This window comes from Rhinatrema bivittatum, chromosome 1, assembly GCF_901001135.1.
Source record: "Rhinatrema bivittatum chromosome 1, aRhiBiv1.1, whole genome shotgun sequence".
Lineage (NCBI taxonomy): Eukaryota > Metazoa > Chordata > Amphibia > Gymnophiona > Rhinatrematidae > Rhinatrema > Rhinatrema bivittatum.
In genome coordinates this window covers 220,838,197-220,854,575 of record NC_042615.1, presented here as the reverse complement: position 1 = coordinate 220,854,575, position 16,379 = coordinate 220,838,197, and the positions used below count along the sequence as shown (strand labels likewise).

General features: G+C 43.1%; 1 protein-coding gene and 1 long non-coding RNA gene across 3 annotated transcripts in view; one reads left to right on the top strand and one right to left on the bottom strand.

Annotated features, from left to right (window-relative positions):
- Window positions 1–16,379, top strand: part of DOK7 (docking protein 7) — a 273,911-nt gene that overhangs the window by 133,488 nt on the left and 124,044 nt on the right. For both annotated transcript variants that reach the window (XM_029591901.1, XM_029591893.1), the window contains 2 exons: window positions 1,815–1,922; window positions 6,008–6,879. In XM_029591901.1, the coding sequence (XP_029447761.1) occupies window positions 1,815–1,922; window positions 6,008–6,879 (980 nt within the window). The remainder of the gene's footprint in view (window positions 1–1,814; window positions 1,923–6,007; window positions 6,880–16,379) is intronic.
- On the bottom strand, window positions 5,639–8,360 carry LOC115085641. Its single transcript, XR_003854923.1, has 2 exons — window positions 7,252–8,360; window positions 5,639–6,727 (listed from the first exon to the last, which is right to left on the bottom strand). It is a non-coding gene; the product is annotated as an uncharacterized LOC115085641 (long non-coding RNA).

Below are 16,379 nucleotides of genomic sequence, written 5' to 3'. Positions count from 1 at the left end.
TCTCCCTCATGGGACAGCAAAGCACTTCCCTTGGGCTATTGCAGACGGCCCCCGTGCAACAGAGTTAGGGGCTGTTTCACAAACACTAATACACTGAAAGAAAACTGTAGGGTTGCCAACCATCTCCATTTTTTTCAGGACATATTGATCCAGTCCTAGTTTTTCTCCCTACTGCATGCATGAACACACAGCTCTAATGTCCCTATTGATTCCCCTAAGGAAGGTAAGACAACAAATCCATGCAAGCAGAGGGATAACATCAGGACTGGATCAGCTAGAACTCTGCAACCTTGAGCATACACCAGAAATATATATATGATTTGAGTACATATTTAAAGCCGACAACAGCGGGTTGTTCAAGCATTTATGCCTAAGCATCTACCTCAGCAATGCTCATGTGCATGAAGTGAGAAGCACGAGATGTCAAATGCGAGGCAGTAAAAGGATATGTGTTTTTGAACTTGAATTGTGGGCAAGAGTTAACAGAAAGTACTTAGTTATTGGAACTTCTAAGTATGCCATGTACTTTGAAACTACTGTTGATAGTTTAGAAGAGTTAATGGACAGTGAACATAGCCACTCTCCCTGGGCATCAGATTTCATCTGCATCGAGTTCTATTTTAAGACAACTGGATTTTGAAACTTAAAAAAAATAATAATGAAATTGGATTAACTTTACATTGGTGAAATATCCATAGCTGTAGATGTCTAGTCAAGGAATACCCCAAAAAACTGGCTTATGGATCCTTTAGTGTCTATCATTAGCTCCAAGGCATTGACGTCTATTGTGCTAAATTTGGAGGGGATGTGAAAAATTGTGCAGAGGAGCAAATCTGCACAGGACAGATCTGAATATCTCCCAGCTGGGCTGCACAACTTTTGCACAGCATGAGAGGATATGCTGCTGAGAGGCTGTTTCTAGATATTTGACTGTTAACAAGGCTTTGACACTTTTAAGAATGGAAGTGCTAGAAATCCTAAAAATACTGGCTACAGGAATAGATGATTAAAATACATGGGTAACCCATTTTTTTCTCAGTAACTCTGCTTACCACTCAGCACTTTCCAAGGAAAGAGTGATGTTTACCAGTTCAGTACAGAAGACAGTAAAATTGACAGGGGACCTTGACAGGGGACTTTGACATGAAATCATCAATCCTTCTTTAATTGAGACTAGCAGTCCGTTAGCAAGGAGTCTGATTTTTATCATGAAGCGCCAGCTGTGATATTAAGAATAAAAGAAGGATTAAAAGCCTCATTTTAATTAAGTTTCCAACGGTGGCAAAAGAACAAGTGCTGTGTGAAGAAATGCAAAAAATATTGCAAATAAAGGCAGGAGCTACGCCCATCAAACCTGTAGTACATTAAAGCACAAAAAACAGCCCCTGCAGTGGCTAAAAAAATGGTGCCAGTTATCTGTAGGAAGCACTTTTGTGATCTCAGCTGTTAGACTGCAGGAATGCATCACGGTTGCAATAATTAGCAAGATTGCTGCAGGATTTTAATAGTCTTTGGTTGGAGTCTCTTAACACATTTCATGAAGAGACTTTTCTTTATGGCTGCATCATAGAACATGATGCAGCCATAAGGTAACATGAGTTGCTTTATTTCAGGGACATGTACTCATAGGATACATTTTTGCATGAGAAAAAGCAAAGCAGGTTGGTTGCATTGTTTGATTTGGCTTTTCCCAATCATAAATCCTGCAGAAGCACTCATAAACCTGATTGAATTGAATTGCTGTGGAGAGGGGAGCTGTGCCTTCCTCTAAATAGCATTTTAAAAAAATATTATATCTCTTTTTCTCCATTTAGACCCTAATATTAACCCTGCCTATATGGAAGAAAGAGTGTCCCAGGAAGCTTTGCAGTTAGAGAAACGCCTTAGTCTCCTTTCCCATAGCAGCCGCCAAAGTAGTGGAGGTAAAAAAAATGTTGTTTTATCTCTCTTTTTTTTTTTTTTTTTTTTTTAAATGACCACTATGGAACAGCAAAGAGATAGCTTTTGTTTTGTGCCTAAGACAAAATCATTGATCCTTTCTGGCCGGTGCCTAAATTCTCTGCCATGGCGACTAGGAGTGATACAGTAAATGATCTTTTTATTTGGGTGAAGTCAGGTCACTGTGGTCACTTAAGACGGTCTGAGCTTTCAAGATCTGATTTATTATGTGCTGAAGAATAAAGACTGACTTAAACAGCACACGCAAAATGTGAGTACCAATTTTTCTCCCCGCCGGGGTGATCCTGCTGCTTTGATTAACAGGTAATGCCGTAAAGCTCTTTCTGTGCTTTATGAACTAAAAAGAGAGGAACATTTTCGATTTTCTGATTTCTAAATTTCCTTTGAAACTGCGATTAATATGGGTATTTAAGTTCGGTCGATCTGCTTATGCACGTACTATAACTCTGCTACCCTCAGACGCTAAATAAAATAAAGGATCAAATAAAGCATTCTTTACATTGTCATACTTTTAAAAAATAAAAACTATCCACCAGGGCTACATTCAGTTTTTAAAATTTGCCCTCCTTGAATCCCCTCCTCATGCCCTGCCTTGCATGCATCATTGTGATGCCCGCATGGCCTTCCGATAATGATCAGCTAGCAGCATTCTGGTTTACTTGGGCTCACAGGGAGAACTTTCAAAGCTGTGCACACATACCCATTTACATGTGTATATGGGCATGCACAGTGTTGGTACAGTATTTTATAACCTGCATGTAAATAACATGCGCAGGTTATAAAATATGAATACATATCTGCTCAAACATGCTCATGTATGTAAAAAACGTGCACTGCACAAGTTTGGACTTATCTGGCTAAATAGGAGCATTTATCTGGATAAGTTCTGATTTATCCAACTAAGGGCCTCATTTTCTAAAGTATCGCAGGCCTGCGATACTTTAGAAGATGAGGGGCGGGGGGCCGAAACGGGGGGGGGGGGGGGGGGCGGGCCTGCGCTAGCCGGCAGCGATCGCACCGTCGTGGTGCGATCGCTGCCGGTTTCGCACCCAATAGCGCCACCTTAGGAGGTGTAGCTATTGGGAGCGAAATAGGCAGCGAAAAGGCACTTACCTTTTCGCTGTGCGTACCGTCATCGCGGAGTCGGCCTCGGTGAGGCCCCGACTCCTCCTCTTCTGGGGCCGACTCTGCCCCCATTTTGGTATCGCACGCGAAAAGGGACATTTCACGTGCGAAACATCCCTTACTGCGTACAATACGTTTGGAAAATAAGGCCCTAAGTAATGCTTTCACCTCTACTTAGCCGGATAAGTTTGTAAAGTGGTACTTGTCCATCTAAATAAAGGTTTTTAGACTTATCCCCCTAGGTAAGATAGCCCGATAAGCCTGAAAAGACTGCTACTTAGATGGATACATCTTAAAATGCTACTTAGCTGGCTATATCAGATAGCTAGATGTCTACATGCGCTATTTAGCTGGCTAAATAAGATAGATGGATAAATCTTAAAATGCTATGTAACTTTTTTTTCAGACTTATCCGGCTATCTTTCTTAGACGGGCAAGTAGCGCTTTTCAGAGCTATCCAGCAAAGTACCTTGCTGCTACATAGCCGGATAAATAGAAACTTGTCCAGATAACTGTTGCTTCTTAGCCGGATAATTCAATTTTAGCTGGATAAGTGTGAGAAAATAATATACCCTTCAATTTTAAAGGGATAAGCAAGTAGATTTTACACGCATGATTTAGATGCATTTACCCACCCCCCACCCCACCTTGTGAGTTTGCTTTTACACACATAGGTTGGAGGATTTTCCAACATGCACATGGCCAGTGAAAATAGCCAGTTTACTAATTAGTCTACCAGTTTGCCCAGTTCATCTGCAAGTCGTGAGGACCCTCCTGGCTCTTCAGCCCATTTCACCCTGACCCCACACCCTGTCATTTTTTCGCTTTTAAGATGTTTACGGTCACTCACTTCAGATATAGAGATGGAGTAAATATATGTGAGCAAGGTGCCACATTTACATATATGCATTGCTTACAAAATAGCAACTTACTCGCGCTAACTTTGGCCCCTCCCTGGAACATCCCTGGCCAGCCCCTTTTTTACACGCTTAAATTTGCTTATGGACCCTGATTTACGTGTGTATGTTGAGGTTTCTAAAATAGCAAATACTTGCGTATATGGTATCTTACCCTTACAACTGCTTATTTTTACGCATGCAACTTTTGAAAATTCACCTTATAGTGATGTACTTGTGATTCAGTCCACAGGAAGCTCCTAGGAATTGTCTCAGAATTAGTCTTAAATTCAGGTTAGGGCACAGAGAGAGAAGGCATGCTTGGATTGCCTAGGAGAATTGCTCCCTTTACATGAACCAGATACATTTGCCTGGTGACAACGGAATAGCAAAGATCCAGGCACATATTTTATTGTGTTTGCTCACAGGGAGGGTAATTTTAAAAACGGGCCATTGGAAAATTAAGGGAGGGGCATTCCAGGATGTGAGGTCTTTGTGACCTTGGGACTTATGCGTATACTTTTTGATTTTAAGAAGTATTAGGGCCTGATTTTCAAAAGCCTTTACATGCTTAAAACTGGGCTTTACATGTGTAAATGCACTTTACCTATGTAAATGGGCTTTGGAAAATTGCTACAATATATGCCATTGAATTGTCAATAGATTTTACCTGTGGTAAGTGGGTAATTGGCTTTTGAAAATTGCTGTGCCAGACGGTTACATTTACCTTCATAACTCCTTTGAAAATTTACCTGTAGGGACATAAATTCTCTTGGCAAAACAAGCAATACCAACTAGCAGGGGTAGTTCTGTGCATAGCATTTTGTGGGGATAATTTTCAAAGCAAACTTAAGTGTATGGCCCCTTTGAAAATGAGTTTAACTTATGGACATAGTTTTAGTTGCTGGCTATATTTTATGCAACATTACAAAATTATCCCCTTACTGTCTTCTGAATTTGGCAGAATCAGATATATTATGAATTAATTTTTAGTGAAAAATATTTAGCTGGAGATGCATTAAATATTAAAAAGACTACCCGGCTTAAAAAGCTAATGGAGCTTCTTTACAAATTATTTCCCCATAGACAATAAGGGGGTAATGCCAGTTTCATGCATAAAACACAGGCTTATGCACATAAATGCTTTTTTTAAAATTGTGTGGGACTTATGTGCATAAAAGTGTACACCTAACCCAATTCCATCCATACTTTTATGTACATAAACTATAGGCGTACTGGGGCGTGCAATTATGGTGGAGCTTGGATTTACATTTTTTATTTTAAAAATATGCACGTAAATTATCCCACACAAGTTATGAGCTGCAATAAGCAGGTGTAATTTTGTTGTGGTTAGTTTGTGCACGTTATTTTGTATAATTTTCTAAGCGGACTTATGCGCAAAAGTTCTCTTTAGAAAATTGGCATAATATATGTGCTTTGGTACATCATAAGTTACGTGGGATGTTGTAAAATAACCCTCCTTATAGGAAAACCCTTTAGAACATCAGGCCCTTAGAACACAAACAGTAAAAGACAACACGAAAATCTAGTCACATCTTAGATACAGGGATAGAGGGATGACCGAGTGGATGTTGTTTTGGATTGTAATTCAGGACAGATTGTAGAACATGAAATCAAGACTAACCTTTAGCAGCGACTCTCTGTATGACCATGGGCAAATCTCTTTATTTCTCTGTGCTTACTATTCCCAGTTGAAATCAAGCCAATTGTCTTACTTTGGCTGTCTTGGACAACAAATTAAAAATGTCTATTGCAGTGTCATAAGAACTTATGCCTCACTCTGCTAAATATTTCATATTTTGTGATGATATTTGTCAAGTTGCTTGTACATTTCTGAGACCACACCATTGTGGATGTTTTTTACTGTACCCTGCCCTGAATTTTGGAAGGGCGGGTAACAAAAATAGATTTATTTATTTTACTATCTATCTATATATATATGTATATTTCACTTCTGTATTTAACTTGGTTGAGCATTTAACACATGCAGTTTTCTTTTATTTTAGGTGATGACAGAAGTTTATCAAGCTCTTCTTCAGACACTAGTCATTCAGATGCCAGTGTTGGGAGCAGACTATCAATCTGGCCTGAGCCATCTTTGACCAGCACCTCTGTGGAGAGTCATGGAATGGCAGCAGCAAAGGCCATTCATCTACGGGATGAAAGAGTTTACGCAGAAACTATGCGTCTTACAAAACCACCTCCTAAACCTCTTCGGTCTAGACAGCTGCAGGAAATAGGCCGTCAAAGCTCCTCTGACAGTGGAATAGCTACCGGCAGTCACTCTTCTTACTCTGGAAGCTTCTCGTCTTATGCTGAGAGCCTGGACATTGGCCAGGGGGAGGAGTTTGGATCACTGCTTAGTTTGCCGTTGAACTTTGCCTCTGATCAGACGTTATGCACTTGTCGGTATGCCGAACCTCAGAGGGCCTCAGGCTCAGAGTATCAGGTTCCCAGCTCGGTCAGACATCTTTACGACACACCCCGGAGTTTATTGCAGGCAGCTGCTAGAGATGTCCAGCAAAAGAGTTTAGATTCCACACTACCGAAGGACCAGGCCCAGGCACCTCAAGGCATTAGTGATGCTAAGCTGTCGGTACCACACATGGAAACAAGAGCAGCAACTGAGCATAGCCAGGGCACAAGGAGGCACGCCATGTTGCCTCAGGAGAGCAGCAAAGACTTGAGTGAGGAGGCATATGTTGATTTTCTTCCAATGTGGTCAGCTGGAAAACAACAAGGACAGATGTTAGAACCTAAAAGTAGTGAACTGGCACCACCTAGTGATGTCCCAGCTGAGCCTTGTGAGATATGTAGCCCTCAACCGGGGATTTCAAGAGCTCTCTTTGCAGCTTGTCCAGTCTGTGGTGGAATTAAGGTAAATGCTGTGAGTACACTAGATGGTAACAAAGTCTACATAGTACATAGAACCCTCAGATAATAAAACATATTGCATTACCTTTGATTTATTTTTAAATGTAATAATAGTTTGGAAAATCATAGTATGTAAATTATACTACTTTGGATGAGTAAGTGCATAGTGTATAGGATATTAATAAACTGGATTAAAGCTGTGAGTCACAGCAAAATGAAGATTAAATTTCACAGGGAAGAAATATATTAATGTCTAATTCTATATGTAGTTGGCCCATTAACTCTTTATATGTATGTAACCCAGGAAAAAAAAACAACCCACTTAAAAGCTTTGTCACCATTCATAAGAGGATCGGAAGAAACTGACAAGCAATACCTGATGCCACTTTTTCCTGGTTTCTATTAGCTCTAACACTGGACATTTGTAGCCTGCAGCTGGTTAGAGGAAGAAAGAATTGTAAGGCCCTACCCCCAAGACATTTTTCCAAGGGCGCGGACAGAATGGGTGAAACTGTCTACGGAATAGGGCATATTCAGTTTCAGTTTAGTTGTTTCTTAAACAATTGGTATATAAATAAGTGTTCTTTTTTGTGAATGTTATTTGAGAAAAGAGAAATGTGTGATACTGGCTCAGGGCAGCCTGCAGCGTGTGCTCTTATTTTAGCACAGTAAAGCAGTGTTTCCCCAGCCCGTGTGCCATGGCAGCCCCGATCAGGTGCGCCGCGGAAAAGCCACCACTGCCTGATGCTCTGATCCAGGCCAGCACCTCGCAGCAAACAAGAAACCATCTGTAGGAAGCTCCTTTCCCAGAACATGCGTAATCATGCGTGCCTCTTCTTCCTAACTATAGCAAGAGCCCTGGAGTGTGCTAATTAATGGGCAGCATGCAAGGCCCGGATGGCTGGCTCCTGCTTTATTCACAGCATCTCCTCATCTTCCTTCGTCCTGAGCCTCCTCCTTTGAGTCCTTCCAGCCTGCGTCCTGTTCCCAGGCTGCGTGAGATGGGGGGAGAGCGCCCTTGGAGCACTGTGACTCGCTCTGAGTGCTGAGAGTAGCAGCAGTGAGGGAGCGGTGGCAGCCACGTGATGTAGAAAAGGTAAATAGCATAGCTGGTTGTCTGCATCACAGCTATTCTCCTTTAACCTGAACTTGTATACAGGGGGAGCCGATCTGCTGTGACAGGTTCATGCGTGTCTCCATCCCTTCTCTCCCCCGTGGAAGAGAAACAAGTGGGGGATTTCACTGCTTCCCCTGGCTCTTCCTTTTGGTCATAGGAGTCCTCTCCATGTCTGAGCTGCTTGCTCAGCGGAGGCTGGTGGGCCACGCAGCTTTTTTTTTTTTGTTAATGCAGGCGTGCCTTGGGCTTGAAAAGGCTGGGAAACAACTGCAGCAGAGCACACAGTTTTCAGTAAGTTGGCTTTTCCTTCAGAACAAATGGTTTCATTTGAGCTCTTAGAATAGTATTGATTTGTTTCTCCTGTGACTTCCCTGTTAAATATTTCATTCTTCATACAAAAAGATGCAGGGGGACTTGTTTATGGCCAACAAATGATCACCTATAAACTTGTTTTGTTGAAAACAAAGTAAGACATTTCTCTTTAGCCTCCTCCTTCCATTACTCGATAACTAATCATAGTTTTATTGGGATCCTTGCTGAAAGAATGCCAAAGGCAAAAGGTCTCTTCTGAGACCCAACTTGTAAATGCTGCCTTTGTGTCAACCGTGTTTATGTTTTGTGAAATTGCCTGCTTTCTCTGCCAGGCAGTTTTCAGGCATTGCAAAGTCCTCAGACTTTACACTAATTTTAAAATAGAAAATATGCCCATACTTTGCTTTGAAAATTATCCCAGCCAAACTAAGCGCACACAATTACAACTGTTTGGCGCGCATTAAGGTGAATTTTAAAAGCCCAACGCGCGCCAGAACTGGAGATACGTGCACAGGTTGGGCCAGCGCGCGCCGAGCAGATTTTAAAAGCCGCCCGAGTACGCGTATACTTGCCGCCAAATGCACCAATGAAAAGTTCCAAAAAGGGGCGGGACGTGGGTGTGATCTGGGCAGAGCATGAGCATTCCTGGATTTCACATTGAAATTCTTATGCGCACAGGTGCATGCTGGGGTCCCTTGCTGTGTAACTTTACTTCTGCTGTGGATGCCATGCAAGTTATAAAATAAAGACAAATAGACAGATTTGGAGGGATTTAAATGGTCGGGATTAACAGCGGAGAAGGGAGGCTATTAAACTAATGGGTTTTGGAAGACTGTTCCTTACCTGTGTAAACTGGGAACGAACTGGTAAAACAGGTAATGGCATTGGTGAGCATATCTCTTAAAATCCCCCCCCCACTTATGTGGTAGAAGTGGCATTTGCACCCATAGGCGCACGTCTACTTAAAACTGCGTACATATGTGCCTGCGGTCAGGTTATTTTATAAAATGTGCAAGCATGTGTTATAAGATGACTGCCTCCCTAGGTGTGGGCCAACGAACACAGGCACATGTGCGCCCGCTTGCTTGTTTAAAAGTTACTGTCAAACTTTTATTGAGGAAATTTACAGGCATATTTTTAGAAATCAAGTGCCAGCACCAATCAAATCCCAAATCTGCCCTGACTCCACCCCTGAACACCTCTCCCCTATGTGCATAAACGTACATGCTTGGTGTAATTCTGACTGCTTGACTGCTGAGCTAGGCCCTACCAAGTTTGTGCCAGCACATGTCAACTAAGTGCTGTAAGGAAAGCAGCTGCGGGATACGGGCCTAAGTCAGCGAGGAGTGAAGGACATAGGAATGGCTCACGCACAATATATGTGTGGTCTGTGTGGAGATCGACTACAAAGGGAAGTGCAGACATTGATAAGAGTTGATCAATGTCTTCCTACAAGCTGTGGGAAGATAGTACAGAAGGAGGACAAACATTTGGACACGAAAGAAAGACAATGAATGTCTGGGTGCAGGTGGTCTAGGGAAAGAAAGCCAGACCAGAATGACGCTTTTAGAAATGATCAGTACTTGGCAAAGGTAACTAGAAAAAAATGTATAAAAGCCTTGTAAGATTGTGACATAGGCAAGGATGAGCTTAAGGGCTTCTGATAATTTGCAGAGCCTACGGCTTATCCTTCCCAGACACTTCTAATATAATTGGCTAAATATTTTACTAAATTTATAAAATAATATCTCTGAGTCTCGTGTCTGGTATATGGGGGGGGGGGGGGGGGGCTAAAACCATACAGCTTACAGTGTGTATGTGTGTAATTTTATGCCCATATCAAGACGTGCAGTTTTCTAAAGGGCCATTCTTGCAGGTAAAGCACTTCTTTACTTACAGAAGCCCTTTTGAAAATTACTTTTCTTACGAGATTCTAGGAAGATTCCCAGAGACTGGAGAAGAGCAGGGGTAATGCTGCTTCACAGCGAAAAACGTGGAACGCTGCAGACCTGCTTATTTGTGGACAAAGTAATGAAAACACTACTGAAGGACAGAAAATCAGAGCTAACCAGTCAACATAGGAATGACAGCTCCTGCCTGTCTTCTGCCCTGGGTAAAATGTTACACAGTGGGGAAAACAGCCCCCCCTGCAGGATCCCCGCTCCCTCTCACTCATGTCGAAATGATGTGTGAGGGCTGACAGCCCACTCTGACAGTCCCCTCCCTCCCCCTTCCCTTTGCAGACACCCACCCCTGTGCACTGCTAGCCATGTTGCTAGCCGGAGAGAAAAGTGAATCCTCCTGCTGGCTCCACAGAAGGGTACTTTGGGGTTTTTCCAGTGGATAGGGTGGGTTTGGCAAGGGAAGATCCAATACATTTCACGTAGGGGAAGGATGGGGGATCGTGTGGGTGCCTCTCTACATATTTTAAGATGGGCAGGAGGGAGGAGGATCCTGCAGGGAGCTGTTGGCCTCTTGCATCATTTTAACAGACAGGGTTGAAAGGAGGAAGATGTGGCCAGCCAAATTGTGGCCTGATATTGCAGAGCCCATATTTGACCAGCTAGATTGGGTGGCTAGTGCTGAAAATCAGTGCTAGCCATTAAATGTTCTTCCCTGAACTAACTTCACTCTTAGGCCTGCCAAGAATTTGTCTGGATAAATGTGTCCTCCTGGTGAAATTTAGGGATTCAATTTAGCTGGTTATGCTAGACAATATTCAAAAGATTTGAACTAATTAGCTAAGTCTTACTTAATTAGAAGGATCCCTATTAACCTCTATAAGTAAAGAGTCTTAAGGAGTTATATCTGTTACCAAGTAATATCAATAATCATTAAAATAAATGAGGAAGAAAAGAAAGGGAAAAAGTTACAAAATAATAGTCAAGTGAAATTACAGGTTATGGGTAATACAATATCAGTAGGGTTTCCAACTGGCTCTTTTTTTCAGGGCAGGTTCATTCAGTCCTGGCTTTATACCACTGCATGCAGAGACTGAGACTTGCTTTTCCTTGGGAATGCAATGGAGAAATCAGATCTAAAAGTCCCTACATGCAATAGGTTAAAACCAGGACTAGATCGACCTGCCCTGAAAGTCTGGAGCTAGTTGGCAACCCTAAATATCAGGAAATGTATCAGGTTTTGATGTTGGTCTATATTATCCCTGATCAGATTTAATTTCTGGTCTGGTGGCACGGCACAACACATTTTGCTGCTATACTGAAGCTGCTGTTTCTCCTTTTCTCTTAGGATTACACGGAGCTCTTCTTACACATTCTTTTGTGATAAGTCCTTGATTTTCTCTGTCAGCTTTGGGAACTGTGCATCTCTGACATCTCGGTATGTGGCACAGCTTAGGAGGAAATGAATTCTGTTTCTTTCTCTCCTGTGTTGCATTGCAACGCGTACAGAGTCTGGCTTCTTGTACTTTCCGGTTCAGTTTTCGTCTCCATCTTTCTATTTCTAGCCTGTGATCACTTGTTTTATATTTGGTGAGTGTCTATCTGTTTTTCTGAATTTGTGACCTAGGCGAGGTATTCTTCTAGCGTGTATTTTCTGTACAGGGATCCGCAGGGTCCAGCCTGATCTGTTTTCCCAATAGGAGATATATACTGGACTTCTAGGGCACATTGCTATATTTGCATGGCTGCCTTTTCACAGGCTGGGCTGTCGTGTGTTCCGGGTGTTAGTGCTGGTTTATACAGTAGGTTTTCTGCAGAGGTGCTACGTGTGGCTTCATCCAGGGTTTTGTGTTACTTCACGGAGAACCTGGTAGCGGAAGGAATTTGTGTCGCCGCTATTGAGATGAAACCGGAATCTGAATATTCTTTTTTTTTTTTTGCATGGTGAATAATAATGGACATTGACAGTCAAACGGGAGCCAAGACAAGGCTGTCAGCCCTGAGATCCCTCATTTCTTTGGAGATACAGACAGAGGCTGGAATAACATTAATGCCATCATGTTTGTAAAATGTATACTTCACTTTATTCTCTGCAGATGTAAAAAAAAAAAAAAAACCAGAACGATCACTTTCACCTTCTCCCTGCAAGCAAAGTGTCTCCCCCCCTCCTGCCAGATCCCAGCTCCTTTTCCCTCCACTGATCCCTTTTAGATCGGTGGTGCGCTTACATCTCTTGCCTGCCCTCAAAGTAGGATGGCCACCTCATCCCAAGTCAAGTGAAGAGGCTGTTCCAGTGCATGCATGGATTTTTAGCTCTGGTTTTCTTAGGTCTATCAATGAGGAAAAAAATAGAACTACAAATCTATGAGTGCCATGGACAAAAACTAAGCCAGGGTTGACCTGGTTTGGCTGACCTGGGGTGAGGAGGTGGCATTTTGCCGCTTGGCTGTATTATTTGACTACCATATTTTTGGCATGGTGGGCAGTGGAGATAGATGGCGTGGGGTGGAGGAGGGGCAGCTGAGAAAAGGGCAGGGGAGAAAATACTTACAGTACCTGAAGGTAATCTGCTTTGAAAGGCCTGAAAAGCAGACTATAAATCAAATCAAGCAAGCAACTAAATAAATAAAATGAAGATGAAAGCTTGCACCAGGGCCGACGTGATCCTTGCTCTGCCACTGGCGACGGCCCACGTGCGGTGAGCTGCACCTGCAAAAGAATGGGAAGGAAAAGAGGAAAGAGACCCCACAGCCAGTGAGGGAAGGTGCCAGCTCGGGCTTGGTTAGTGCCACAGCGGCAGCAGCGTGAAAATAAAGACAGAGAAGGAGGCAGGGATCTGCGTGGGCTAAAGAGAAGGAGGTATTGTATTCATTAGGCAATAAGAGAGAGACAACATAGGGAACGTGGCTGAGATAAACCCATAGTACTGAAGGCAGAGGTTAAGGGGCTGGAGAAAAGTCTGGCAATCAGGAACATTTCCCCCTTACACCCTGCCCCCGATCTGGGACCTTTCTAATATTACCTATTGGCTGCTAATATCTTATCTGTTTCTATTATTAAAAATATACTATGTAGATGTGGACTTCTATATACTTGTACGCTGTTTCCCAATCCTCTTCTGGAGGCGCACTTAATTGGTCTGATTTTCAGGACATCCATAATGAATATGCATGAGCTGGATCTGCAAACATTTGAGACATAAGAAACAGTGTATGCAAATCTGCCTCAGGCATATTCATAGTAGCATCTTAAAAACCCAACTGGCTAGATGTTGTACCTCCAGGAGAGGGCTGGGAAACGTAAAAGTATATAGTAAATCCAGTTTAAATCTTAAAAGAAGAAGAAGGTGTGTTGGAGTTGATGGGTTCAGATTTTGAGAAGAGAGAAATGACCAGGGTTGATGCGGTGGTTATCTCTGTTTAAGCAGCTTCTGACGATTTAGTATGAAGCCCTATCGACCAGGGCTTCCCAAACCTGTTCTGGCGATCCCCCAGCTTTTTGGGTTTTTAGAATATCCAGAATGAATATACATGAGATAAATTTGCATACATTAGGGAGCCTGTATAAGCAAATTTATCTCATGCATATTCAGTCTGGATATTGTGAAAACCCGACAAGCTGTGGGATTACCAGAATAGTTTGGGAAGCCCTGCCATAGATTGTTAGACTTTTGTGATGGCAGCTGTATATATGTGGGTCATGGGGAGACAAGTAGACCAAAGAATAGAAAAGGCAATTTTATGTATGTATATATTTGATTTATTTTTCACCACTTCCTGAAGGCCCAAGGCAAAATTTACATAGCATACAGTAAATTTACATTAAATAATCAATATCAACATAAACACAGCAAAATAAAAATGAATTAAAATATAAGATTTAGAACAAAATCCAATTAAAACAAAATTGCATAAAACAGCAGATAAAGACATAAATATCTCAGAACAGCAAGTCACTGAAAAGGGAAAGCTGTTGCGCGCACAGGCCTGCTCACCTCTCTGGCTCCTCTGCAGGTCCCGGGTCGGCCTCCTTAGCGGCATCCGCAAGCTCCTCCAGGCCTCGGCGTCCCATGGCAGCGGTTGCTGGGCCTTCCACTCCGCACCAGGCCTCACGCTGGAGTTCGGCGCCTTCCGTGGCGTTGGCCACACCCCTATATGTGCACGCGTGGACTGCCCGGTCTCTTGTAGGGCCAGGGGAGGGTCCTAGCTCTGCGGTGCGCCCTGATTGAAGGAACTACTTAAGGAAGTCGCTGCCTGCACTTCCTTGCCTTGGCAATCGGGTCGGCATTGTATTGTGTACTAGATTATCACTACGTTCTAAGCCTTGTTCCAGTCTCGTTCCAGCCTTGTTCCTGCATCCTACTATTCCAGCGTCCCTCTGTTCCTGCGTCTGTCCATCCGTCTCCCAGGTAGTACCCTTGGACTGTCTCTCTGGTACTGACCTTGACATGTTCCTTGACCACTCTGTCTGCTGCCTGCCTCCTGACCTCTGCCTTGTTGACTAATCCTCGGACTGACCCTCGGATTCTGACCTCTGCCTGATTGACCACGCCTCCTGTTTCTGGTTCTGTCCCTTGCCTTGTCATCACGTACGCTGTTCTGGTCTTCCTTGCTCCATCAGACCTACAGTATTGAGTCCGACCGCGCTCCCTTGCTGTCTGTGGGCACGCCTGTCTACCACCTCTCCAGGAGACCCTTTGAGGCCCACCTAAGTCCAAGTGACCAGGGTCCCTACCTGGTTCCCCCTTACCCAGGAGTAAAGGGGGAGGGGGGAACCAGGCAAGGAATACATTATTAAAGAAGACAAGCTTAAGTGTAGCCAAAACTTACCTTTGAAACGAGTGCTTCTGCGTTCCCTTTAGTACTATAAACAAAACTGCTAAAGATTTTTAAAAAGCCACTGGTTAGCTGGCTCAAAGGAGAGTAAGAAACATGCTGCATTGTAAAAACAATGCCTCATGAAAGTTTTGAGAAAACTGACCCAGTGGAATGCAACAGCATTTCCTATAGCGCTCAAGCAGAGTTATGTACACAGCAACAGGCCGATACAGAATGGTGTGCTCAGCTGACAGCACCGTTTACCACGTGATTGGCCACGCGTTTCTGATGGGGTAATGGCGCATCAAAAACACACAGCCAACTCCCCACCCCCCACCCCGAAAACGAATAGCGCTCATCACTTGTAAATACATGTTGATAAGCCTATTAGTTAGTCATCCGGGATACTGAAAGTAAAATGTGCGGCCAAGCCGCACATTTTACTCTCAGAAATTAACGCCTGCCCAAATTCTGAGCAACCTGGAAAAGTGTACAGACAAGCAGAAAATACTGCTTTTCTATACACCCTTTGACTTAATGTCCTAGCGATATTAAGTCAGAGGAGCCAAAAATAAAAATTGTTTTAAAAATCTGCCCGCCGGTCATAGGGTTAGAAAAACGGAAACTCAATTTTACCAGTGTCCATTTTCCTAACCAGTGGCTGTCAGCGGGTTCGGAAACCGACGCCGATAAAATAGAGCATCGGTTGTCGGGACCCGCTGACAGCCACCTCTTCGCTAATAAGTAGGTGCTAGGGACGCGCTATTGTCCCTAGCACCTACTTATTAGCATGACACCTCATTTAAATAGAGAATCACATGCCCAGGAGAGGTGCCTGAGCGCGCATCGGGAGAATGGGTGCTCAACACGGAGCACTGGCTCTCCCACATTTTTTACTGTATCAGCCTGAAATTATGGAAGGACTTGCATAATGTAGTAAAAAATGAGCATGCCAAAAAACTACAAACCAATGAAAGAGGGTCACATGATTTAGATGGCCAATCAGGACAAGGGGTGCTGTCAAGCAGAATCAATGAGTTGTCAGGCAAAAATTGAGAACACCTAATGGGCCAATTTTTTAGGCTTTGTAGGATTTGTTCCTCATGGTAGGATTTTATTTTGCAAGCTCAGAACATGTCAGTTCGTTTCAGTGCTCACGGCTTTCCTTCCCATATGGTAAAACAAGCCTACAAAATAACTTTATTTATCAACTGTGACCTTTTCTTGCAGTGTGCCAAACAAGAATACACACCTTTGACCTGTATTTTTCCTTTTTCAGCAGGTATCACTGCTGTTACTTCTATAATCAAGCACCATTGGAGTATTCTCTTGCCTCATTCTGGGGCAGATTTTCAAA